The 25,927-nt window shown below is 38.2% G+C and overlaps 1 protein-coding gene across 2 annotated transcripts in view; it reads left to right on the plus strand.

The window, feature by feature from the left end:
* The window catches only part of KIAA2026 (KIAA2026 ortholog), a 77,918-nt gene that overhangs the window by 47,080 nt on the left and 4,911 nt on the right, over window positions 1-25,927 (plus strand). For both annotated transcript variants that reach the window (XM_034773108.1, XM_034773109.1), the window contains 3 exons: window positions 7,797-7,886; window positions 23,949-24,064; window positions 25,598-25,785. In XM_034773108.1, coding sequence (XP_034628999.1) covers window positions 7,797-7,886; window positions 23,949-24,064; window positions 25,598-25,785 — 394 coding nt within the window. The remainder of the gene's footprint in view (window positions 1-7,796; window positions 7,887-23,948; window positions 24,065-25,597; window positions 25,786-25,927) is intronic.

A 25,927-nucleotide genomic window follows, 5' to 3' on the forward strand; every position in this document is an offset into this window, starting at 1 on the left:
AAGATTCACTCTGCTCACCCTACATGGGGAGGGTTTAGAAAAGGTACCTTAAAAATAGTCTTTCCTCTGTTTTTCCTGGCTGGATAGCTGCATTCAGCAGGATCACCACCTCAGCGGTCGAAAATGTAAAAACTTTTCAACTTTGGAACTTGGAATGTACGTACCCTGATGGACAATTCAAACAGTGACCGACCAGAGCGATGTACAGCCATTATTGCTTGTGAATTGAGTCGGTTTAACGTCGATATTGCTGCTTTGTCCGAAACTAGAAGAGCTGATGAAGGACAGGTGAGGGAGAAGAAAGGGAAAATCTATAGATGAACCCCGATTGCATGGAGTGAGCTTTGCTATAAAGAACAAGCTCGTAAGGTGCCTCTCTAAGGTACCAGTTGGCATGAATGAACGGTTTATGACACTCCGACTGAGGCTCACCAAAAATCAAGAGGCAACTATTGTGAGTGCCTATGTGGATGCCAATGAGAATGTAAAGGAAGATTTTTTTTATTCTCAGTTGGAAACCATTTTATGGGAGACCCCTACAGAAGACAAGATCATCCTTCTGGGGGCTTTCAATGCACCTGTTGGACAAGACTCAGACCTGTGGAAAGGAACTATTGGGAAAGAAGAAGTTGGCAAAAGCAATTCAAATGGAATTCTGCTTCTGACCAAGTGTGCTGAACATAAACTTATTGTTACGAACACCCTTTTCTGACAAAAAGAAAAGTTCAAAACATCTTGGAGACACCCACGGTCAAAGCACTGGCATCCCCTCAACTACGTCATAGTTTGTGCCCGAGATTGTAGTGATGTAATTCTCACAAGAGCAATGACAAGTGCTGATGACTGTTGGACAGATCATTGCCTTATTCGATCCACAATGAAAATTAAGATGGCTCCCAAATGGAGGCTGCAAAAGAAGCAGGTCAGGCGCAAGCTGAAGGTTCAAGATTTGAAGGACCCTATTAAGCATGACCACTTCCAAGCAGTCTTAGAAGAAAAGCTTCCATCAGAGTTTCCAGAAGCAATTGAAGAACATTGGAGCCAATTGAAAGCAGTAATCATCAATGCCTGTGAGGAAACCATAGGCTACCACACCAGAAAACATCAGGACTGGTTTGATGAGAATGATGCTGAAATTTAGCAACTCCTCAATGAGAAGAGAATGGCATTTCATGCTAAGCAAAACAACATAAATTGTAATATAAAGAGAGAAGCCCATGCCAAAGCGAGGGCGGAAGTACAATGTAAAACCAGAGAACTTAAGAACAAATGGTGGCCTAAGAAAGTGCAAGAACTCCAATGTCTCACGGACATCCACAATACATGTGGTATCTTTAGTGCCACTAAGGCTGGCACTATTTGTTGGCCAATTTGTCATGGTATGAATCCTCTTGGCTCTAAGGACGGAACCACACTTTTGAAGGACAACGAAACCATTAATTCTTGTTGGAAAGAACATTTTGAAGATCTCCTTAACAGTAATTCTGTGGTTGTAGATGAAGTCCTTGAGAAAATCCCTCAATGACCATTTAGGGATGAGCTTGGAGACCCTCCCAATTTGTATGAGGTACACAATGCCACCATGCAGATGAAGAACAACAAGGCAGCAGGTCTAAATGGGATCCCTGCTGAAATCTTTAAAAACGGTGGACCAGAGTTAATTTGGCAGCTTTACATGCTTCTCCTTAAAATCTGGATAAAGGAGGGGCTACCCCGTGAAATAGGGGATGTCTTGATTGTCACCCTCTTTAAGAAAGGGGATAAAGTGGATTATGGACATTATTGTGGGATCTCCCTCCTAGCTATTGCAGGCAAAGTTCTGGTGTGGATCCTTGCAACCCGCCTTCTGCCCTGTCGGAAGAAATTTTACTGGAGTTACAGAGTGGTTTCCGATGTCGTGGAACTGTGGATATGATCTTCACAGCACGGCAGCTGCAAGACAAGTGTCAGGAGCAAAACCGACCACTATACATGGCTTTTATTGATCTAACTAAAGCCGTGCCCTCTGGACTGTACTTTCTAAGATTGGATGTCCTGATAAATATATCAATGTCCTAAAATTGCTTCATGATAACATGAAAGCAACTGTTCTGAGCAGCACTGGCTCTGAGTGAACCTGTCATAGTACAAACAGGACTCAAACAGGGATGTATCATCGCTCCAACTGTGTTTGTGCTTTTTATTGCCGTCATTCTTTACCTAATTGCTGGGAAGTTTACAGGTGGCGTTGAAATAACAGAATGGATGGAAAACTGTTCAGGCTTAGCAGGCTGAAAGCCAAGAGTAAGATTTCCACAACATCTATTGTGGAACTACAGTATGCTGATCACAACGCAATCTTTGCCCACTTCAAACGATCTTGAATGTGTTTGCTGATGCTTATGCATGTCTTGATCTCACTCTTAATATCAAGAAGACTAAAGTGCTCTATCAGCCCTCTCCAAATGAGGTATTACATGCCCCATCTATCAAAATCAAAGGAGTGGCACTGGAGAATGTCGATCATTTCCTCTATCTTGGAAATCATCTTTCATCCAAGGCAGATATTGATGCAGAAATTCAACATTGCCTGAGCTGTGTCAGTGCAGCTTTTTCTCGTTTACGGCACAGGGTCTTTAAAGATCATGACATTCGAACAGACACCAAGCTTCTTGTTTATCAAGCTGTTATTCTCCCAACACTGTTGTATGGGTCTGAAACTTGGACAACCTATAGACACCACTTGCAAGTCCTTGAGAGGCACCAATAACGCTGCCTTCGTAAGATTCTGAAGATCAAATGGGAAGACAGGCGCACCAACATTAGTGTTCTGGAAGAAGCAAAGACCACCAGTATCGAGGCAATGATCATCAGTCAGCAATTCCGTTGGACTGGTCAGATTGTCCGGATGCCAGACCATCGCCTCCCAAAACAGGTCCTGTTCTTTCAGCTAAAAGAAGGGTACCGTAACGTGGATGGACAACGGAAGCGTTATAAGGACTTGCTGAAGGACAACCTAAAAAATTTAATATTGATACTTGGGAGACACTTGCCCAGGATCGCTTAAATTGGAGTGAAGTCCTACGTGATGGTTCCCTGCATTTTGAACTTGCTTGCCAACAAGCCAAAGAGGACAAGGGCGCAGGAGGAAGGAGAGACTGGTCTCCAGTCATGGTCAACAGCCTCCTGCTGAGCCTGAAAATATCTGCCCTCATTGTAATAGAACTTGTGGTTCAAAGATTGGCCTTATTAGCCACCTGAGGACCCATAACTCTCATGGAAGATGATCATACTCGGTAATGAGTGATCGCCCATCATCATTATCATGTCACTAGCAAACTTACAGCATATTTCAGTAACAACCATACAGCAAAATCTGATTACTTCATACACACTAATGATATACATATTTTGGCAGAAAAATGGGTTTCAGCAAATCATGACCTTTCATTTGATACCTTACATGGCATAAATATGGGGGTTCCAGGGTGCTGCTTTGAGGTACAGCGTGCCATAGTAATTAGTCAACACTTCTGAAAATCAAGCCCATATTTGGTAATCAGCCCAAATCCTTTATTCTTTTTTATGTACATGCTTAACTTCGAATGTGCATAGACTTCAGTGGAACTATTCACACCGCTTAGTTTTATCATATACATAAATATTTGCAGACTAGGTGCCTGAAAAACCCAAACTTTGTCTTCCATCACCACCTGCAAAAACCATAAAGGGCACGGCTTTCTTCCCACATTCTTTTTCTTGTTCAAAATATTTAGTAGTAGAAAGTGTGTTGTTTTACATGCTTCTCTTGCCCTCCCCCCCACCCCCGAGCAATTAGCTATAAGGACATGACAACATGAAGAAAAATGTAGGTGTTCTGGTTTCCTTAGTGGCATTTTCCCTTAAGCTGAGTGGCAAAATCTTTGAACCAATTTAGAATGCAATATTATCACAAAAAAAATGAAACATTGAATTCAGCTTACTAGTCCTTCAACAACAACAAAAAGAAGGTATGTTTCTTTATGCAGTCTCATTCAAACAACTGACTGCTTGCTCCCATTTCAAAGTAGCATGCATAAGGAAACGTATCTTCTTTTTGTTGTTGTTTTTATGTGTTAGTGGGCTTTATAGAGGAAGATAGAATAATGTATTTTAAATCTTGTATTAAGGGGAAACAGTACATTATGATTTTACAGTCTTTTTTCTTCCCTAATATAGTAGAAGTTAAAGTAAAGAGTCTTGGGTTAAAGCTGCAAATGCAAGAAAATACAGAATAAAGGCTGAAAATATTTCTTTGATTTGTCTCATATTTGAAATATTGTAAATAATTTGATCCTCCATTAAGAGGCCATAAAACTATCCTTTAAATTATATTTCCCACAAAAACTGCTAAAAATCATTAAGTTTTCAAAGTCAAGTACCCAAAATTTAGGAAATTTAAAAATTAAAGTAGCCTGTGCAACCTTAATTCTGCCCTCTTGCGCTTATGCATTATGGTACAGTCTATAATTACATCATCACATACTTTTTCCCTCCATAGAATCCTGTCATCATTCAGTGCACAGAATTGATAGTGTTCACTGACGGAGCTGTTTTTTCAATATTTTGTTGTATCCTCATTCAGTGTGTGGCCTCAGGCTTTATTTACTGCAAATTCTTCAAATCCTGCTGTAAATACACAATTACTGATATTTTCATGGACTTTTTAAGGCATTTATTAGTATAGTATCTGAGTGCTTCATAAGCATTAACTAATTTACCTTCGCAGTACACGTGTGAGGTGAGGGGATGATATAATCCCAATTTTACAGATGGGGAACTGAGATACCTAGAGATTAAAATCAAAAGTATCCACTTTGGGTGCCCAACTTGACACCTAAGATCTGATTTTTCAGACAACTTAGTTTTATATAGCCCTTTATATATTCAGAGCACATCTCCCATTAACTTCATGTGCAACTATAAGTGCTCAGCATTTCTGTATATCAATCCCTAGGGTCTCAATTTGGGCATCCAAGAACACACAGTTAGTGAACATCTGTGAAAAGTTTGGATGTGACTTGCCCAGCATCACATAAGAATTCTGCGGCAGAGGCAGGGATAGAATCCAGTTCTCTAGGGTAGTATTCATGCCTTAATCATGAGACCATCCTTTCTCTTCCTGCAATTCCTTGCCTTATTCACTGCACACCTTCCAACTTCTGCAACAAATGAGGTAGGGGTATTACAGCCTCCTTCACTATATAATTCTGATTCATCCTGAGAACACAGTACATCCTGTACATTGAATGATGCAGGAGTCCTGTGAGTCCTTCTGTTCCTGTTCTCCCTAAGCCTGACACTTTCTGCCCCATCCCCCTCATCCAGTCACTATCCCAGTCTGTTTTCTCCACCTCCACAGCTCCTCATCCCAGTGTTCTCATCTAGCTAATCCCAGTTTCCAACTGTGGGCAACTTTTCCCTTTCCCTTTCCCAGTCTCCATGCCCATCCAGGTCTAACTTCTAGATCTGAGTTCCAGTTATCCCTTCTCCCTCACAATTCATCTTCCCCCGGTAATCTCCTTGCCAAATTTCAAGCTGTTGCCCCCAACCATGGAGGTGCTAGAGTTTTATACAAAACAGTTGTAATAATTTATTCAGCATTGGGCCAAACAATGTATTTTCCCTATTTTCATTTGTGGAAATGGCTGGACCATTTTTTCTGAAACTTAAACCAAAACAAAAACAAAAAAAATTCATCAGTCTGAGGCAGAAACCTGGCCTGGGAAACTTCAGCCCAAATGGTTCAAGTTTTGGCAAAGTTATAAGCAACTGAAAACAGTTTTATAATGGAAAGAGTTGGGCAACTTAAGAATAGGTGGCACTACTAGCTACCTGAAGAGCAGATTGTGCAAACATATACTTTTTGTTTTTGCAGTAAAAAAGGAATACTTTGAAAAAGCCTAAGATATCTTGATCATTTGCTCACTTATTCTCTCATTTCTGCTTTTTTTAATAAAGTTAGAGTGACTCCACTTTCTTAAAAAGACCCTCTGAAGTGTGTATAAAACTTCTCTTTTTTTTCAGTAAAATGTTATGGAAAGTAATTGTTGCCTGTATGCATTAGCTGTCTTTCAAACCTCAGTATCTTGCCAAAAGATCATGTACTATATTTTATTAACAAGGCTATTTTAAAAAAAATAGAGTTGGAGAAGGGAAGTATCAGAAACAACAACAAAAAATTGTATTGGGGGAAGGTAGGCATATGGACGCTAAAATAGTCAAATCAGTGTACATACAATTTTATTTTAACTTGCTTCCATGCTAAAATTTCCTGTGTTAAAACAACTGAAATCAGAGTGAGTTAGAATAATTTGATGATTTGCCATAAATATTAGTAATTGTATTCTGTCGTTTTTTATTTTGTGTTCTGTTGTTGTTAAAAGATTTTATTATGTTTGTAATCATTAGTGAACATTTTGAAGATGGACTTGAATGGTTTTTGATATCACTTATTTTGATATTTTAAATCCAGTGACCAACCATGCAGAGTTATAGCCTTTGGAAAAAAGTTGCTGTCAGCTGAAATCTCTCTCCACACACACACACACCACCACCACCACCACCACCACCACCACCGACCTACAGTTCCTAAAATTCAATGTTATGAATAAAAAATTTCTAGTTTTATGGCTTCTAGATTAAAATCATATTGTTGACATTAGTAAACCAGAATTCTTCTACTATTTGCTCACATTATGTTTGTACTCATAGACCTGATCTACATTAGAAAATTAGGTTGGTTTACCTACATCAAGGTGTGAATAATCCACACTAATTAGCAGCATAGTTAAAACTACCTAAATCCTCATGTAGACAGCGCAAGTTACTGCCTCTCGGGGAGGTGGGTTACCTACGCCAATGGGAGAATCCCTCCCATTGCTGTGGATGGTATCTACAGAACCACTTCAGCAGCATAGCTGTATCAGCACAGCCTTTTTAATGTAGACAAGCCCATAGTTAATCAAGAAATTAACAGCCACATTCTGAAAGGAAATATTAGGAAAACAAGCCATTTGTTGAAGAAATTAGTAACAGTACATTATATTGGGTTACATTATATTGGGTGCTTTATTTTTGTTCAAATCATGTTACTTTGTGAAAACAGCTGTGTTATTTGGATTACCTTTCATGGGTGTCTAGTGAAAACATGTGCAACTCATTAAAATCAATGAAGTTGTACTTCCTTACACCAAGACTGAATTTGGCCCATTGTCTTTTGTTGACTTTCTATTTTAGTTACACTTATTTACTGGTACTTTGTATAAACAAACAAAAATAAGGTGTAATTACCTTACTAGCACAATTGCAGCTCAGTGTTAGCATGGGTTCACTTGCTAAGGAATCATTTGGAACATGCACAAAGGTATTCAGAGGCACAGTTAAAACTAGGGCAAGTTTCCTGATCTGTGTTATTCTGCACTGTGAGTTTATTTTTTAGAAAGTGCCTGGATTCTGATGCAGGCATTGACAAGTGGGGAAGTGTAAATTATGTAAGAACTTATGGAGACGCAGCCACACATCCAAATTTCAGCTGTTCCATCTGTATGTAAGCTTGAAGACTGAAGTCTGTCTAATAAGATTTTTCTATAAAAGTTATGGGGATTTTTTCCTTGTTTGTTGTTATATTAATTGCAGAAGTAAAGAAAAGATCAAGTGGTAAACTTAAGCATTAGAATGTGTTTTTTAGATGTTTTTTTTTTTTTTTTCAAATTCAGTGTGTTTTTTAAATGATGCATTACCAAGTCTTTTTTGTTTGTTTGTTTGTTTGTTTTTAGCTTATTTGCACTAATCTTGATGAACTCAGGGAATTAATCACAAAAATCGAGAATGAACTCAAAGATCTGGAGAACATTAGAAAGAAATCGGTATGTGATGTTCAAAAACTTTCTTTTGTATGGGTATAAAATTGTTCCAGTTATTTTTTGGAGCCTGTGAATTGTTATAATGTGGGTCTTATGAGTAGTTGTATGGAAGCCCTTAGAGTTAACTAGTTAGAAAGATTTTATTTTTTATTTCCATCATATCTTTATATTAGTGTTCAGTTCACAATTACTGTCAAGAAACAGTGAAATTAATAAGTATATAGCAATCTTTAACCATTTTTTCAGGGTTTTGATTTAGTAAAGCTTGGGCAGGGCAATAGTACCTTAGACAAGAGTAGGTTTATTTGTACTTATTCTCTGAGCACCTTTCCTTGGGGCCTTTCTGATATTAATTCAAATATGGAATCCTCACATATTTGTGGTTCTGCTTAGATTTCCATCCAGACAGACACATGGTTACATAGGGCCCTGTGATGTAGCCACATAATGTCTATGCTGATGTCTGACTCCTCCCCTTCTACAAATGTGTAGTCAGATTCAGCTTAACTGACTTTTGTATTTATAGTCAGCTGCTGAAGCGTTCATTCAGGGGAGGCAATGCATCACGATCATTTCATCTGGCTTTGGAGTAGGGATTGAGGGACAGATTCATACCTAGCAGACGTTGGACCACATAACTCAAGACACCAAAATCAGACCCATTAGACCAAAGAATCCAGCAGATATTGGGTGTGGTGGCAAAGAGGGAGAGTCTCCCACCAAGATGAATGTTTTTAAAAGCATAAATGGTGGAACCCATTTGTTTTCTTGACTCTTTGGCTCAAACCCCTTCTACTATTGAGCTCCATTCTCCTTTCTGCCTCTTGATAAAAGTTTCATCTATGACAACTGTGATCAATAGAGTTCATAAAAATGCCACAGAAATGCCTAACAATTTTAAATGACTTTGTCTCTGTATTTTAGAAGGAAAATTAGGCTATTCAGCCTATATTGCTTCAAGTGCTTGAAGACGTATGTTCAGGTCACCTTAGGTTATTGATACAACAAATGTTCTATTTGCAAAAAAGAAAAAAAGTGGATTTGGTAGGTTTAGAGAAATGGAGGAGGTATTAAATGTTAACCTGGACTATGAAAAATAGAGACTTCACTTTAAAAACTCAGAATGATGCATATAACAACACTCAAAGCTGCAGTTATGGACCCCATTTGAAATTATTTTATAGCTGCAAGACTGTGACCTTGTTTCAAGACAATAATCTGAGAGAGGTTTACCAGAATGGCAGAGATTAGTAATATAGAAGTAATATATATGTACAGCAGTACAAATTAATAGTTGTATGTGTATTCTGCTGGTGTTCCTCCTATCAGGGATTATCTAATACCAGCAAGACTTTTAGAAGGGTATGTAAATATCTAAATTTTTCATAATTGCTCATTAAACTGAAATGTAACAACACCTTTATATATGCTGTGCTTGGTTCTGGTTGCCTTGTCTCTAAAAGAATATAGCATTAATCCTGGGGAGTACAGATACAAACAATGCACAGAGTCAGGACAAGATTTCCATGTAACGCTCTCTGGGGGAGGGACCATCACATTCTATACATGTGTATAGGCCTAGTATAATGAGGACCAGACCTGCTTGGTCTCTAGGCACTACAGCAATGTAAATGGTACATAAAAATAAAATAAAAATTTAAGAACGTTAAAAGACTGGGACTAAGTTTAGTTTCGTTTAAAGAGGAGATTACTAAACGGGGAATTAATAAATAATAATGGAAATGATGCAAAATAATGAATGCTATAGAAAAGGTAAATCATATGCTCTATTTACCCTTTTTCACTATGCAAGAACAAAAGGATATTCAGTGAAATCATTAGGCAACAAACTTAAAACTGATAAAAGGAAGTAATTCTTTACAACACATGATTAACCTGTAGAGTTTATTGCCAGGAGAGGTCATTGAAACTAAGAGTTTAGGAGACTTCAAATAAATTTATGTTGATAATAAGATAATAATTATTTTGATAATTATGATAAAATTATGTTGATAATAAGCCACAGTTGTAACATCCACAGTTAAATTCGATAAGAAATTTAAAAAATAGAATTGATATACATTTTAATTCTTCAGAGCATGGGCCGGTCTCTCTTTGACAGAAGCTAAGGGATTATCCACATGGAAACTTAGTGAGTGGCAAGCTGGGGTGTAAATCTACAGCACACTAGCGTGCTCTGTACTAACTGGTCTTGTGGACCCTGCTACCATGCACTAAAAAGTGCTGTATTGCGTATGTCGAAGTGTACTATTGGACTTCTAATATGCAGTAGCAGGATCTACAGAGCCAGTTATTGCATGGCAGGCTAGTGTGCATTATGTCTTCCTGTGGATAAACCCTAAGAATAACATTCCCTTTTTGGGAGGCAATTCCATAAGTGTTTGCAATGAGGTTTCTTGCAATTTCCTCTGAAACATCTAGTTCTCGCAGAGACAGCACACTGCACTAGCTGTACCACTGTCTGATATGGTATGGCAGTTCCTATGTTATATTGCGTGTTATCATGTCTTGATAGTTAAGACCAGACTCTTCTAATTTGTTGCCCAAAAAAAGTTCAGCGGCTTTTTATATCTGATGGTCTTGGGCTGAGCTGTACTCCTCTTGAGGCCTGGTTTGTTTTTGGCTCTCTCTGTGTGGCTGTCCAAAGAGTGACACTGAAACTCTTCTAGCAGGATCATTGGAAGAAGCTGAATTATCAGAGGCCTTTTTTTTGGAATTATGACCCCTTTGAAGCGACTGGAATTTCTCTCTCCTTCATGACATTCCCCCTGCTGATCCCCATTTTAGGAGTTGTATTATCTGTCACAGTGAAACATTGCTGGGGGGAGGATGTATGTCCCTCAAACCCATTGTTTTAAAACAGTGTATAAAATCTCCTACCCACAAGTCATCCCTCAGTTTCTCTCCACTAGTCTGTTCTGTCATGTAATATAACACTCTCCCTGTGTAGTTACATTATTAAATTTAGTTAGATTTTTCTTATCTTACTCTGTTAAAACTTGGTCACTGTTATAGTGTGTTGCATAGTCCATAGTTGTGCAGGTTACTGCTTTTTGTAAATATTAGGATTTTGTCTACTAACTTCTTTTTGGTTGAAATCAATGCTGCTTGTAGGCACACAGCTATGAAATTCTGGTCTTTCAATAAAGATGCAGACAACGGTGATAGGTCTGCTATTTGAGGGGAGAAAAAGGGTGTATCAGAAGGGCCAATTCCATCAGCTGCTTTTCCTCCTTAAGTGGATTCCAGTCTTACCAAGACTCTAGGGCTAGTGAGCTGGAAAAGATTAAGGGCTAGTGGAGGCATAAACTGTCTTTTTGATTGGTCTCAAGGCCATCAGGTTTTTGTAATTCTGGCTAAAAAGCTAGTATGAAGATTTACCAGAGGACTTTGGTAGCCTTACCCTTATTCTTCCATTTAGGGACCATCTGTCCTCATTTTTGCCAGATTTGGAAATATTTCTGAAGACCAGTGAGTCCTTGAGTTTATCTGATGATGGGAGGAGCACACCCTCTAGTTTAAAACCAGCTTCTTCACCTCTTAAGAGATTTTTTTCATGAGAGACTATCAGAAGAAGTTAACTTCTTAGAAACGGCAGAATTGATGCTAGAGCCTAACTAGGCCAGAGATTTTTATTCCTGATATTTAGTCATTCCAAACTTCTTTCTTCAGACTTACATACTTCATACATACATTCATACGTTTTCCTTCTCCTTGCTGCTTGGGCACTAGCAACAGGAGCATTCAGAACACAGGCAAGATAGTAGTACTCCTTCTCTCAGTTCCTCTGCCCAGCACCACAGGGGATCCCTAGAGCCACGATGAGCAATTACTTGGAAAGTCCTGCTCAGCTCCTGCAGCTCTAGAAAGGAACATGCTCAATGAATGTATTGGGTTAGTTCATATGCTGTTCTGTCAGCACTTAAGAACTGTGAGGAGATGGAGCATTCTCAGTGCGGAGTAAATCTTCAGAGAATTTAGTTGCTAAGCTAACATACCTCTGACCACATGCAAACCAGTTTTTAGAGTCTCATCGTTTGGTTAAATTTGGGTGGATTTTCCCAGGAATAGCAAATAAGCATATCCTTGATACTAAGTTTCAGAGTAGCAGCCGTGTTAGTCTGTATCCGCAAAAAGAAGAACAGGAGTACTTGTGGCACCTTAGAGACTAACAAATTTATTAGAGCTTATGCATATGCATCCGAAGAAGTGGGCTGTAGTCCACGAAAGCTTATGCTCTAATAAATTTGTTAGTCTCTAAGGTGCCACAAAGTACTCCTGTTCTTCTTTTTTCTTGATACTAAGGTAACTGCTGCCAAGTTTCAGATCTCTGCTCCAAAACATGGAGGTGCCAGAGCCTCTTAATTAAACAGTTGTAAGGTTTCTTTAACATAGGAAAAACAGCATATTTTCCTCAGATCTCATTTTCTGAAATGGCTAAACAGTTTTATCTGAAATTTTCAAGACAGTTCAGCCTGAGGTAGACTTGTGGCATGGAAAATTTCAGACCTTATGGTTTTAAGTTTTACAAAATTATAAGCAACTGAAAATGGGTTCGTATAATGGAAAGTGATATGCAACCTTAATTTAGCTATCAGCGTTGCTATCAGCTGCGCCTGCAATAATGAAAATAATGGACCTATTGAAAAAGTTTTTCACTCATTCTGTGTCTGGATGTATCAAGCAGCTTGATCCTAGACTCCTCTGTACAATTTAATATCTTTTGCTTTAGTCGTGGGTAGTGTTCTTCCATCAAGAAAAACTGTGCAGAAGAGGATCAATCTCCTGATTACTCCTAGATTTGTAGCAGCCTAATGGCATAGATCACAGCTGTCCAACATGTGGCCCTTGAGGATGACCTGTTAAGAAGAAAATGTGTATTTGATTATGAACTGAAAATGAGGTACTCCATTCATTTTTAAACTGGAATTGAATCAGCCCCATCACTGCGTCCTGCCAAATCGCCTCGCACCACTTTCCTTGCTGCCCCAGCCCTTCACAGCAGTACCTCTGATGTGAGCTGGGTGCTTCCTGAGCAGCTAATGTCCTTTCCCTGCTGCAGCTGGTCAGCAGCTCCCCTGCTAGCTTACCTGTTGAATTGCAGGGAATAAATCTGGCTAATCCATTGCTTGCTTGCTTTCTGGGTTGTGGGAGTCAAAGAGATGCAAATCTGCTTGAACCTAGAGGAGTATCTAGTGAAGGATGGTGGCTCCTCTTCCCCATGCAGGTCAGGGCAGCCCCAGAGAGGATAAAAAGAGGAGAAGCTGAAAACTATCAACCAGGTACAGCTCCCTGATTTTCTGATGGCTGCTTTTGACTCATCCTAGCTGGCAGTATCTTCTAGGAGGAGCCGTACACCAGCTAGGGATAATGAGAACACCGTGCACTCCAGCCATTTCCTCTTCTCACTTCCAACACACGCTTGTGCCAGGGGCTGTAAAAAGGGAGGCATAGGAGTTGGCTGTACTAACTGTAGCTCCAGGGGAATCTCCAGGTGGAGGCTAGTGTGTGGTTTCTCCTCACTTTCTCTGCCTGAATGGTATAAAGGGAGTAGAATAGGGCAGAGTGTCTGCCTCAAAATATTGATTTTGGCTCCTTGAGCTTTCAGAAACTGTTTGTTCCTCAGGATGAAAAGGATGGACATGACTGATGTAGATTTTGTGATTTTACTTTGGCCAGTTAATGTAAAGCATGTGGTGTTCAGGATTCAGGTCCATTTACAGTAACTAGTTTCTGTCCAGAAGGGAGGAATGGGACAAGTAGAACCACTGGGTTTCCTATGTCTCTGATTCCAGCAACATGCCAGTGTATCATCACATTTATACATGGAACATTTAAGTAACTAAATTTACGCATTTTGTAACGGACTTGCTACCACTCGCTTGTTGAAATTCTTGGAATCTGAAATAATTGATTGAGGTCCTACCAAAATGTTAGTGAATTCACTGAAGCTCCATAACTGATAAACTAAAGAAGCCTATGGAGTCTTCTCATTCAGCACCCATGGAAACCCAATTGTTGCTTGTTTTTTATGAATATGTGGTAAGAATACTTTTGTTGTCATTCAGTTGCCTCTTAATTTCATTCTCTTTGATTTACTTTTGTGAGTGGTGTATTCCATGTTAGGTCATAAAATGTATAACCTACAAAACACATTTGTTCTTTGAGTACCACCTTCATAATATTTGGTCAATGTAGTTATAGCAGGTTCTCGTTTTGATAAACCTACTGATTGTGGTACATGTTGCTGGTGATATGTACACAATGCTTTGAGACCCACTGCCATAAGGAGTTGCCTGTTATATTTCTTAATTTTCTTCTATAGTTGTGAAACTTAAGAGATAGGTAATGCTATTGCCTGAGATAAATATGGAAAAGTAAATAGTTGGAAAGGTGAATGGACCTTTATTCCTTTATAGCAGGCTGTAACAAAGTGAAAAATAAGATGATCTGCTGACAAAGTAGAACCACAAAGGGCAAAATCTGGGCTTGCTTTTGGGTTACGTTGGGGTGGAGAGTAAGGGATATAGTTTCATCTTCATGTACAGGGATTTGTACATGCAACTCACTTTCCATTAGAATAAAAAAAATCTGTAAAAATTGTCACACCCTTGAAACATTTTATTTTCCCCTACATCTAGACTCTGGCTTACTACAGCCAGCTTGTCACTGCCCTGCCACTTCTTCCTCTGTAATGGCTGTAATGTCTTGACTAATGTTACCTCTACTTTCTGGCCTCCCTGTGTCTGTACACCACTTCTCCCTCCTCCAGTCTTTCCATGGTAGTGTTGTCAAGGAACAAGAGTTTCAAAAATGGGAACCTAAAGCTAGGCGTGTACATTTATATTTACATACCTAGGAGTGGCCTGATTTTGAAAACTTCTGAGAACCTAGCATTTCCCATTGGAGGATCAGTGGGAAGCTGTTGGATGCTTAGCACATTGGAAAATGAGGTCATTTATAAGGGGCCTAAATATGAATTAATAAGTCAAATATTAGGTTCCAGTTTTTGAAATCAAGTCCAAAATAATTTTCTTCTTCTACTGCTCTGACTATATTTCCACCTATTTCCTCTTTCAGATTCCTTTCACAGGCCCATCAATTTCAAGATACTTGTCCCCACTTTCAAGGCTCTGTATATTTTTGCCCTAGCCTTCAGTTTTTTTCTTAAAACACCTGTAATGCCTCTTCCTTCCCTGTATTTAACCCAAGCTTTTTTCTAACTGCTCCGTTTGGCTCCTTCTCATACAGTTTTGTGTATTCTTTCATGCTTTCTCTTTGTTGGAGCAGCTTTCCAGTGAATATTTTCCAAGAGCCATCCTCTGGCAACTCTTGACTACCTACTTGTTCTCTGAACCATTCCAGCTGTAAAAGCCACACACTACTCTGGGTGTTCTGCATTTTAGTTTTCTGCATTGTATTGATTCATGCCTTTAGACTGTGAAATATTTATGATAGAGATGCTGTTATTTGTTCAACTTGTTCTAAAGTGCCTTATATATCTGAAGGTTATCTTAATCTTCAAAAGTAGGTAAGGCAACATATCCAAACATCAGCAGTAGTTATAATTAAATATCTAACTTTTCTTTAAAATATTGGCATGAAAAGGTGTAGGGAAATGTTTGGTTATCAGCAGTTAAGAGGGTGGAAGATTCAACTAACTGGAAGGGAATTTAACAGGATTGTTAGTATCCATAAAGGAAAACTCTGTAAATCTTCAAGAGATGGCATATAGTATATGCTGTAATGTGTTGAGAATGAATGTTGGTAAAAACCAGGAGCTTCTTTTGACAGAGAGCAACAAATGACTAGTCCTGTGTTGAAGAATCTTACTGTCTCAGGTTATAACAGTGGTTCTCAACCAGGGGTCTGTAGAAGTCTTCCAGGGGGTACATCAACGCATCTAGATATTTGCCTAGTTTTACAACAAGCTACATAAAAAGCACTAGAAAAGTCCGTACGAACTAAAATTTCATATAGACAATGACTTGTTTATACTGCTCTATATAATACTATACACTGAAATGTAAATACAGTATTTATATTCCAATTGATTTATTTTGTAATTTTATGGTAAAAATGAGAAAGTAAGCAATTTTTCAGTGATAGTGTATTGTGACACTTTTTTGTATTTTGGTATTTGATTTTGTAAGCAAGTAGTTTTTAAGTGAGGTGAAACTTGGGGGTGTGCAAGACAAATCATATTCCTGAAAGGGATACAGGAGTATGGAAAGGTTGAGAGCCATTGGTTTATAAAATTTACAGAGCTCATACTGAGACTAGAAAAAATGTCTGCTATTTTTGAATTACGCTTTCCCAAATTTTCTTTAAAAAATAAGATGCTATAAATTAACTAATGAAATGATAATTTATGTTTCCTTAAGGAAACTAGAACACTGCTGAATGGGCTGACCATATCTCTCTGATTAGGCTTATTGTAATAAAGACTAAACCACAAAATGAAGACATTATCAGCAGCTAGGAGTCTATTGTTAATTTGCTTTCATTTTGTGATGCCTCAGTATTTTGAAAACAGAAACAAGATTTCTTTATTTTCATTGATACTGTTTTTCAAGACCCATTTCTGAAAGAAAAGTGCTGATGTAATCGGTTGTATTTTGCATGATTCTGAAAGTGTATCAGCTTGTTTATCTTTCATGATAAAACATAATTGGCAGTAGTTGTTTAAGGGTTTAGTATAGCAAAAGTCTGATGCAACTGTTCTCAAACTGTGGGTTGGGACCCCAAAGTGGGTCGTGACCCTAATTTAATGGGGCTGCCAGGGCTGGTGTTAGACTTGCTGGGACCTGAGGCCGAAGCCAAAGCCTGGGTCCCACCGCCCGGGGCCAAAGCCCGAGGGCTTTGGCACGGGGTGGCGGGGCTCAGGTTACAGGCCCCCTGACTGGGGTTGAAGCCTTAGGGCTCTCCCCCCTCCCCCCCCCAGCCCTGGGTGACGGGGCTTGCCCCCCCACCCTCCCCCAGGGGGGATCAGGCTTTGACACCCTCCCCCCCAGGCCTAGCTTGGCGGGGCTCAGGCTTCGGTCCTCCCTCCTGGGGTCGTGTAGCAATTTTTGTTGTCAGAAGTGGGTCATGGTGCAATGAAGTTTGAGAACCCCTTGATGTACAGTGCTATCTTCACTGAGGAGATAACTGTTGAGGTTTGATAGTTCCAGATTGTCCAGCAATCGCTTTGTTGGTAGTTGTACTCTTCTCAGGATTCTGTTATGTGGAGAACGTTGTTGTAACTAACCAGGTAAAATTGGGATGTGCCACTGATGAGGAAAAGAATTGTTAACCATTAGTTGAGGATCTACTGAAGTTTTTTATTGTAGTCTGGCACATTTGCCTGCTAAGAGAATACATAAGCGCTAAGAGAAACAAATTATTACTCATTTTGTATTAGAAATTAAGTCTTATTTTCTGTTAAAGGAAGTACTGTTAATAGTAGACAGCCACTGAAAGGCTAGGCCTCATTTCTGGGAACAGCTTGGTTTTCTTGGCTCTCCCTACACATCTTGCAGTCCCAACCAGATATTTTTAAAGAAACATATTGAGCTGAAGTCTGATAATTTCCCTGCCAGTTCCATAGCCACAGAAGAAATTCTTAACTATTAAATTGATGCAGAGATGTGCAATGAGTTTTTTAGAAGTTCTACTTTCTGAATATGAAAGACAGTTCACAGATTTTCATTTGTTTCCATTCCTGTTCCTCAGATGACAACTAAAGCCACATATTTTATACGTAATTTTTATTTGGAAATTATGTTGCAGAAGTTAAAATGCATGTCATTGACCTGCAGCCACTTTTGTTGTTAACTGAAATGGAAGCACCTGTGTTTTATATTTTAAATGCCCCCCATAAGGTTAAATCCTGCATTTTTAGTCACTCAGAACACCTATTGAATCCAGTGGGACTGAGTAAGAATTGTTGTAGGATTTCTCCCATAACTAAGGTAAGAAGGGCATTCAAAACTTTCTGAACTTAAAAGTTACCAATTTTTGTTTTTAGGTGTCTGATGTCCAAAGCAGCTGCAGTTCACCAGCTCCCTCTCCGTGTAACATCACTAGAACACGCTAGACTGGTGATGTCACACATTCCACCGAACCCCGCTGCAGAATGGAGCAGGCCTATAAGGGTAAGGTAAGTTTTCTCCTTCCACCACCACCCTTTTTGACCACAATATTGCATGGTTTTATAAGATTCCTAATATTCTTTATTTTATGTCCTGTAGGATATAAAATAAGAATTTTTAAAAATCTTATAAAACTGCATAATATTGTGGTTGTGTGTGTGTGTTTATTTAAAAAATAAAAGTTTAGTCCTTACCCCTTGTATACATATCCTGGCTCCAGTCTGCTTTGGGGTTCCATGATGAGTATGCCATTATCAGACTAGTGTATGCTGGGGCATCACGGAGAGCGGAGTCAGCATTCCATGGCTGCTCTGGATGTCGGAAACCTAATTTAAAAAAAAAAAAAGGTAAGTTTTAAGTTCAGAATTTGTTGACTGTCTCTCTAACCTTCGTCATATGGGAACATTCAGCACATCATTCTAAATGATATTTTCCTTTGGTTAAATTTAGTTATAAGCCACCAATAAAGAGCACATTTTACACCTTTCTTTATACAAATTCTTGATCATTTGTTCAAAGGTCCAAATATCATAACTTATTGCTACCAGAACAAAAATACAAATTTTTTGCCACTGCCTATAAATAGGAGTCACATTGGGGAGAAAAGCAGTGGTATTGGTAATCTCTTCCAGCTCTGCCCCCCAATGTAAAGCTCTGCCTACAACCCCAAAGGTGCTGGATATTTGTTTAATCAGTAGAGAAATAGTTAAGAATGTTGATTGTAAAGTGTTATAATCATGGTCTGCAGTAAGCTCAAGGAAACAAATTGTAAGAGGTCACATTTCTCTTAAGAACAAATGTTGGACCTCTGCTCAAAAAGTGTTTGGGGGAAAGGATCCTTACCCCTCCAGTACAGTGGCTTGATGTGGAGCATATCCACTTCCACTAATACAACCCACAGGATTTGGTAATGTTGAAACCCATATACATATCCCCCTCACTGAGGGAAGGAGTTGTGCATGGAAAGTGACAGATTTATTAGTCACTTCATGAAACCACTTCTGTAGAGTTCCCTGTGCAGCCAAACCCTCTTTCTTTGTGCAGTTGAATCATCATTGTTCCACTGCATTTGGCCCTTTCTGTGCCCAAGGAAGAAAAGCAGCATTTGGTTGTAACAGCCATTTTTCATTCAATTTGTCTGTAGATTCGGCACTGAATCCAGTCCCATTCAGAACATTGTCTTTGAGACAATAGGGACTAGAAATAATTATTTTTAAATGAAGGCTTAATTTCTGTAGAAACTAGTGGGCCACCAAGGAATTGCTTATATAAGCGTAATACCATGAGCTGACCCAATCTGATCCCTGCCTTTAACTGTGAATTAGTTTTCTCTGTAATAAAGAATACAAGGCTATATATTCTATCATAGATGTGAAATAGAGTCCTGGTTATTTTGCACTTGTGTAGGAAGTAAAATACTGGGTTTTGTAATATACCTCAGAAAACATATTTTCTATTTTCATTGTTTTTGACTAGTTTTATGTATGAAGTATGCTAGCAGATCATTTATTCCACAAAGGGTCTTCTCACAAATCACACTCTCTGTCCTGAAAGCTACATTGAACTGCACTGATAAAAAACCTGGTCCAGTAAAACAAATGGCCTTGCACCTTTTTTTCTTATCGACTGTGCTTTGAACATATGTGAGGAAAGAGTACTCTGCACATTCTGTTCTACTCATCATTATGCATTAATACCAGTGGGTTTATCTCCAACAGCTATACTCCAGGATCCTGAGAAAAATGAACAGTTGGGATTCAAGAAGATAATTAGATTTCAAATAAGCCGTGATATTTTGTATCAGTCGCACAGAAATGATTGGGAAAATGAACAGAATGTGGAGTTGTCCAGAGATTTTAATCTGGATGACATGAATTTTCTTAAGAAATTGAATTTAGAATTTCTCATCTTGCTTTTTAAGTTAGAGGAATGTGACCTCTACACATCTGATGTTCCCTCCTCAGGTGATTTTAATCTAATAAAAGGTCATAGTCCAATCTTACACTAAAGCCTATGCTTGTGCCAATTTGGTCAGCACATTATACAACTTTTTACTTTAAAGTTTATTCAGTGGCCCAATACACCTAATATAAATTCTGCTTTCCCTGCCCAAATCAGAATATCAGTCATCGCTAGAGGTAAAAGAGTCTCAGAAAAATCCATTTATTCCTTCAGTCTTTGTTCCACCCAAGCTACATTTCACATATTAATCCGTCGTCTTTATCTTCCTTTTATGTGTCTTAATTTGTGCTGAATTCAAGACATGTACAGTATCTCAATGTCCTGAAATCAGTCTCATTCTATTTAATTATTTTAATGTTTTGTTTTAGTGTTACCCATTTTATGTATTCCAATAGTAATATATAATATACAAATGCATTTATCTCTGTAATTCTCTATTTGGGATTTTAAATATACTCTTTAAAATGAAATAAATCTGCTCAAACTAATTGTAAATAGTTCTATTGGCTACTCACACGAGTAATCAGTATCAGGATTCTAATTAGGCTATATTGCACTTATATAACTTTTTATTATAGTATCCATTGACAGTTTTTTACTTCAATATATAATATGTGCTGTGTGACCAACTTACACATGGGGGAATTAAAACACATAATTTCCTGACTTCTCTGTGTGTTAAATCTTAATCATAATTTGGCATTAATGTATAGCTTTTCATTCAAGTACCTTGTTTTTTGTAGTTTTAATTAATGAATAAGCAATGAGTAGTCATTCATTCTGCTGTATAAAATGCAAATGATTGCACATCATAGTAAAAACAGTGGACTGTTTTCAAACCAGCTAGCAACCTGAGTGATCATTCTGTGGACTGGGGGAAGTCTCCTGGGGATAGGTGGAAAAGAATCCTTCCAACAAGCCATGGAGACTACTGCAGACTCTTGAAGGGCTGTAACTTCAGGCCCTAATCCAACTCTTCTTGCAGCACCTGACTCAAAATTCCATGCATTCTGGGGTACAGAAGCAGAGCTCTGCAGCAAACTAAGGGTGTAGATCAAATGTGGAGATGAGTTCCCACCAACTCTTCTCCCTGTTTTTGCAGCAGAACCATGCCGTCTTTCCCTGTCTCAATATCATCTATGGCAAGAGCGAATCTAGGATTTGGCCCATTGAGTCCAGTTCATTCCTCTAGTACACTGAACTTAGTGGGGTGGCAAAAGTATGAGGACAGAGTCTGGATATCCAGACTCATTTTTATGACTATCTCAATAATTAAGCGCCTGTGGCATGCGTGCGTGTGTGTGTGTGTATCGCTCTCTCTCTATATATTATATATATAGATACGCACGCACGCCACAGGCGCTTAATTATTGAGACACACACACACACACACACACACAGCAGGACATGTATGCTTATATATAAAGTGCCCTGTAAATTGATAGTGTTATATTACTAATTTTTTTTTAACAATCACAATTGATGCCCATTTAAATAACTAGTAAGGAAAACAATGTACTATACATGCACGTTACTCTGTTTAACATGCATTCTTCATTGAGGATTATACAAACTAAGATTCAGTTTGGAAAGTAAAACCATTTTTGAGTTATCTGAGTGGAAAAATTAAGGCTGTCGATTAATCTCCGTTAACTCGCGATTAACTAAAAAAATTAATCACAATTAATTGCAGTTTTAATCACACTGTTAAACAATAGAATACCAATTGAAATTTATTAAATATTTTGGATGTTTTTCTACATTTTCATATATATTGTATTCTGTGTTGTAATTGAAATTAAAGTGTATATTTTTTATTATAAATATTTGCACTGTAAAAATGATAAACAAAAGAAATAGTATTTTTCAGTTCACCTTATACAAGTACTGTAGTGCAATCGCTTTGTCGTGAAAGTGCAACTTACAAATGTAGATTTTTTTTTTTTGTTCAGAGCCTACAAATCCACTCAGTCCTACTACTTGTTTAGCCAATTACTAAGACAAAAAAGTTTGTTTACATTTATGGGAGATAATGTGGCCCTCTTCTTATTTACAATGTCACCAGAAAGTGAGAACAGGTATTTGCATGGCACTTTTGTAGCTGGCATTGCAAGGTATTTACGTGCCAAATATGCTACACATTCATATGCCCCTTCATGCTTCGGCCACCATTCCAGGGGACATGCTTCCAGGATGACGCTCGTTAAAAAAATTATGTGTTAATTAAATTTGTGACTGAACTCCTTGGGAGAGAACTGTATGTTCCCTGCTCTGTTTTACCTGCATTCTGCCATATATTTCATGTTACAGCAGTCTCGGATGATGATCCAGTACATGTTGTTCGTTTTAAGAACACTTTCACTGCAGATTTGACAAAATGCAAATAAGGTACCAATGTGAGATTTCTAAAGATAGCTACAGCACTCGATGCAAGGTTTGAGAATCTGAAGTGCCTTCCAAAGTCTGAGAGGGACGAGGTGTGGTGCATGCTTTCAGAAGTCTTAAAAGTGCAAAACTTCGATGCTGAAACTCTAGAACCTGAACCAAAATCAACCTTCTGCTGGTGGCATCTGACTCAGATAATGAAAATGAACATGCGTCAGTCCGCACTGCTTTGGATTGTTATCGAGCTGAACCCATCATCAGCATGGCCGAATGTCCCCTGGAATGGTGGTTGAAGCATGAAGGGTCATACCAATCTTTGGCGCATCTGGCCCTTAAATATTTTGCGGCGACGTCTACAACAGTGCTATGCGAACGCCTGTTCTCACTTTCAGGTGACATTGTAAACAAGAAGCGGGCAGTATTATCTCTTGAAAATGTAAACAAATTTGTTTGAGCGATTGGCTGAACAAGAAGTAGGGCTGAGTGGACTTGCAGGCTCTAAAATTTTACATTGTTTTATTTTTGAATGCAGTTTTTTTTGTACATGATTCTACATTTGTAAGTTCAACTTTCATGATAAAGAGATTGCACTATAGTACTTGTATTAGGTGAATTGAAAAATACGATTTCTTTTGTTTTTTTACAGTGCAAATACTTGTAATCAAAATTAAAAATAAAGTGAGCACTGTACATCTTGTATTCCGTATTGTAATTGAAATCAGTATATTTGAAAATGTAGAAGACATCCAAAAATATTTAAATAAATGGTATGCTATTGTTTAACAGTGAGATTAATCCTGATTAATGTTTTTAATTGCACAATTAATAATGATTAATATTTTTAATTGCTTGACAGCCCTAGAAAAAATCTGTCACAAAAGGAAAGTATTCCTCCTTCTATTTTCTGATAACTCAGATATAGCCCTGGTATAGAACTTTCCCAAGAAACTCACCGTTGGATAAAATACAATTGTAAAACACTTTAGCGCTAAAAGTAATTTTCTGGGAAGTTTATAATCTGAAAAATTATAAGATATCTTTTCTTTTTGTAAAGTGTCTATATAAATCTGATAATTCATAAAATATGTACCTTTAATTAAAAATAGTGTTTAGTTTGCTGTAATACAATTTTAGGCCCTAATCATGTAAACATTTACACATGAAACTTTACACATTTGAGTAGTCCCTTTGAGCTCAATAGGACTACCTCACATGTTTAAAGTTACTCATAGAAGTAAAGTTAAGCACATGTCTAAACGTTTGCAGGATTGGACCTTAGTCCCAGTTTTCAGCACCCTGAAAAGGTAAACATTTCAGTAAGAGACCTTTATGAGGATTTTGTTTCTGGGTTTGTTTTCAATAAAAGTATTCTGAATAAGATTAGCGTTTGCCTTACTAAAGCTGAGACTGGACTGCATTGATAAAGTCAAATGTAATATATATTTAGTTTTGTATTTTCTTTTTTATATTGTTGCACGGAAGTACACTGACATTGGTGTCAAACTAATATATTTATTAGATGCAGCTATAATGCAATAATAAAGAAATGTTTTTATGTTTGCAGGGAAGATGGTACCATCGGAAACAAGCAGTAAAGGAATTGCATTGTACATTGGTACGACTGCTAAATGAATTGTTACCATGGGAACCAAAACTAATGAAGGCTTTTCAGAGAAACAGGTAAATGAGAGACCCTTTGGAACAATGTCAGAGAGATGAACAAAACTCAAAAGTTACGTTTTTAAAAGTAATAATTGATGCTAAAATCCTGGTGACAACAATCCTTCAAGGCTATGTGTGAGGTATAGACAGTATTTTAGTTTAAAGAGCTATATGTTTTTATGTTATGCAGGAGTGCTAACAACTCCATAGATATGATTGAGCAGAGCTTTTTGACTTAACAACTGATTTTTCAAAATGCCCTAAAATCCCCATGCATACTCAGATTGTTTTTAGAATTAGTATGCCAAGCCAATGCCCAGAGTAGAGTTAATTATGGAAATTTGGATTCCTTCGGTCCCATGGGTCCTGAGATACAACACCTTTAACTGAATAAAATTTTCCTGTTCTTACAAATTTTTTGCACCCACTTGTGGCTCAAACTTTGGCACTGATTTGCACGAAACTGAGATTACCTGATTGGACTGACCTCAGCTGGTGTCAGATTTGACCTCCACTGCAGATCAGCACCAAGCTCCACATCAAGGGAGCTGTATTTAAAATGTTGTTAATAGGTCTTTCTAGCTCTGTATATTACACTTGACCACTTTACCTGTTCTAGACAAATCTCCAGACTTGCTAGTTGTTAACACCTTGTACTAAGGATTCCCTCTCAGTCATCATCTTCAGTTACCAATATCTTATCCTTCTGGTTCTCTTCGATATATTCCAACAAACTGTAGAACTTCTCAGAGCAGAAGTGCAGAACAGAGGACAAAGAGTGCCTGGTAGTGTGTGAATGCTAGGACAGATGTGAAATTCTGGTGAGCGCTGAGAATATGTAAAATTGTATTAAAATGGGGTGAAGCACTCTTATGGTCCCATCTTCTTTACATACCTAGTGGAATATCGGGCACTGGAGGTAAATAGCAACTGATGTAGCAACCCTGAGACGAGACATTTTAAAAATTCTTTCAGGCATGCTTAGATTTTTAGAGTCAAGAGGAAACATTATGATCATCTAATTGGATCTAGTATATAACACTGACCAAAAGCAGAGATCCCTGATTTCTCTAGCTGGAGCTGTACCTCAACTCAGATGTCAAGGTGAGCTCGGGGAACTTGCTGCAACTGATTCCTGAACCAATACAGCTGCACCAAAAACAGTGAGGGTCTCTGAGAGTGTATGAAGAGGAATGACGGCATAGAATAGTGTTGGATACAACACAAAAAGTGGCAGATACTGTTAGCAATAGGTCAGATTTGATTTGGTCCCAGTAACTATTGCCAGCTCCAGGGGGACAGAATTTTGGTTGTGGCAAGAGGGGAGACGTTACCTTAGCTCCGTATTTCCTGGTTTTCAGAGGGTTAAGTTTAGTCACTGTGGTCAGTTGGGAAGGGCACAAGCCTGTGCTAGGGAATCTTAACTATGTTAATGAACATTGTTTTTGGGCAGTAAGTATAGGTACAAGTATGAACAGTTAAGTATTTTCTTAATAAAATATTTAAAATAGGTTGCAGAAGTTAGTCATTATGTCTGACATTCTGTTCAAGGTCTCGACTGAAGAAGGACTATGATGATTTCAAAAGACAGCCAGACCATGATAAATTTACCAGAGAACTATGGAGTAATGAAGAAGGTGAAGTTGATAATGGAAAAGAATCTTTCAGTGCAGTAACCAGTAAATCTTCAGAAGCTGCAGAGCATCTGGAGATCCTGCAAAAAGCTCACTCAGAGTTTGGTAAGCACTTAGCTGGGATTTAGTGACCATGTGGATGTGCTACAAGGCCTACAGTTTTCCTGTGTTTGGTGTTGTGGTTTTTTGTTTGTTATAGCTGTGTATTACATGTTATTTTTACTATAATGAATTATATTGGTCTAGA

The sequence above is a fragment of the Trachemys scripta genome, chromosome 6 (genome assembly GCF_013100865.1).
Source record: "Trachemys scripta elegans isolate TJP31775 chromosome 6, CAS_Tse_1.0, whole genome shotgun sequence".
Taxonomy (NCBI): Eukaryota; Metazoa; Chordata; order Testudines; family Emydidae; genus Trachemys; species Trachemys scripta.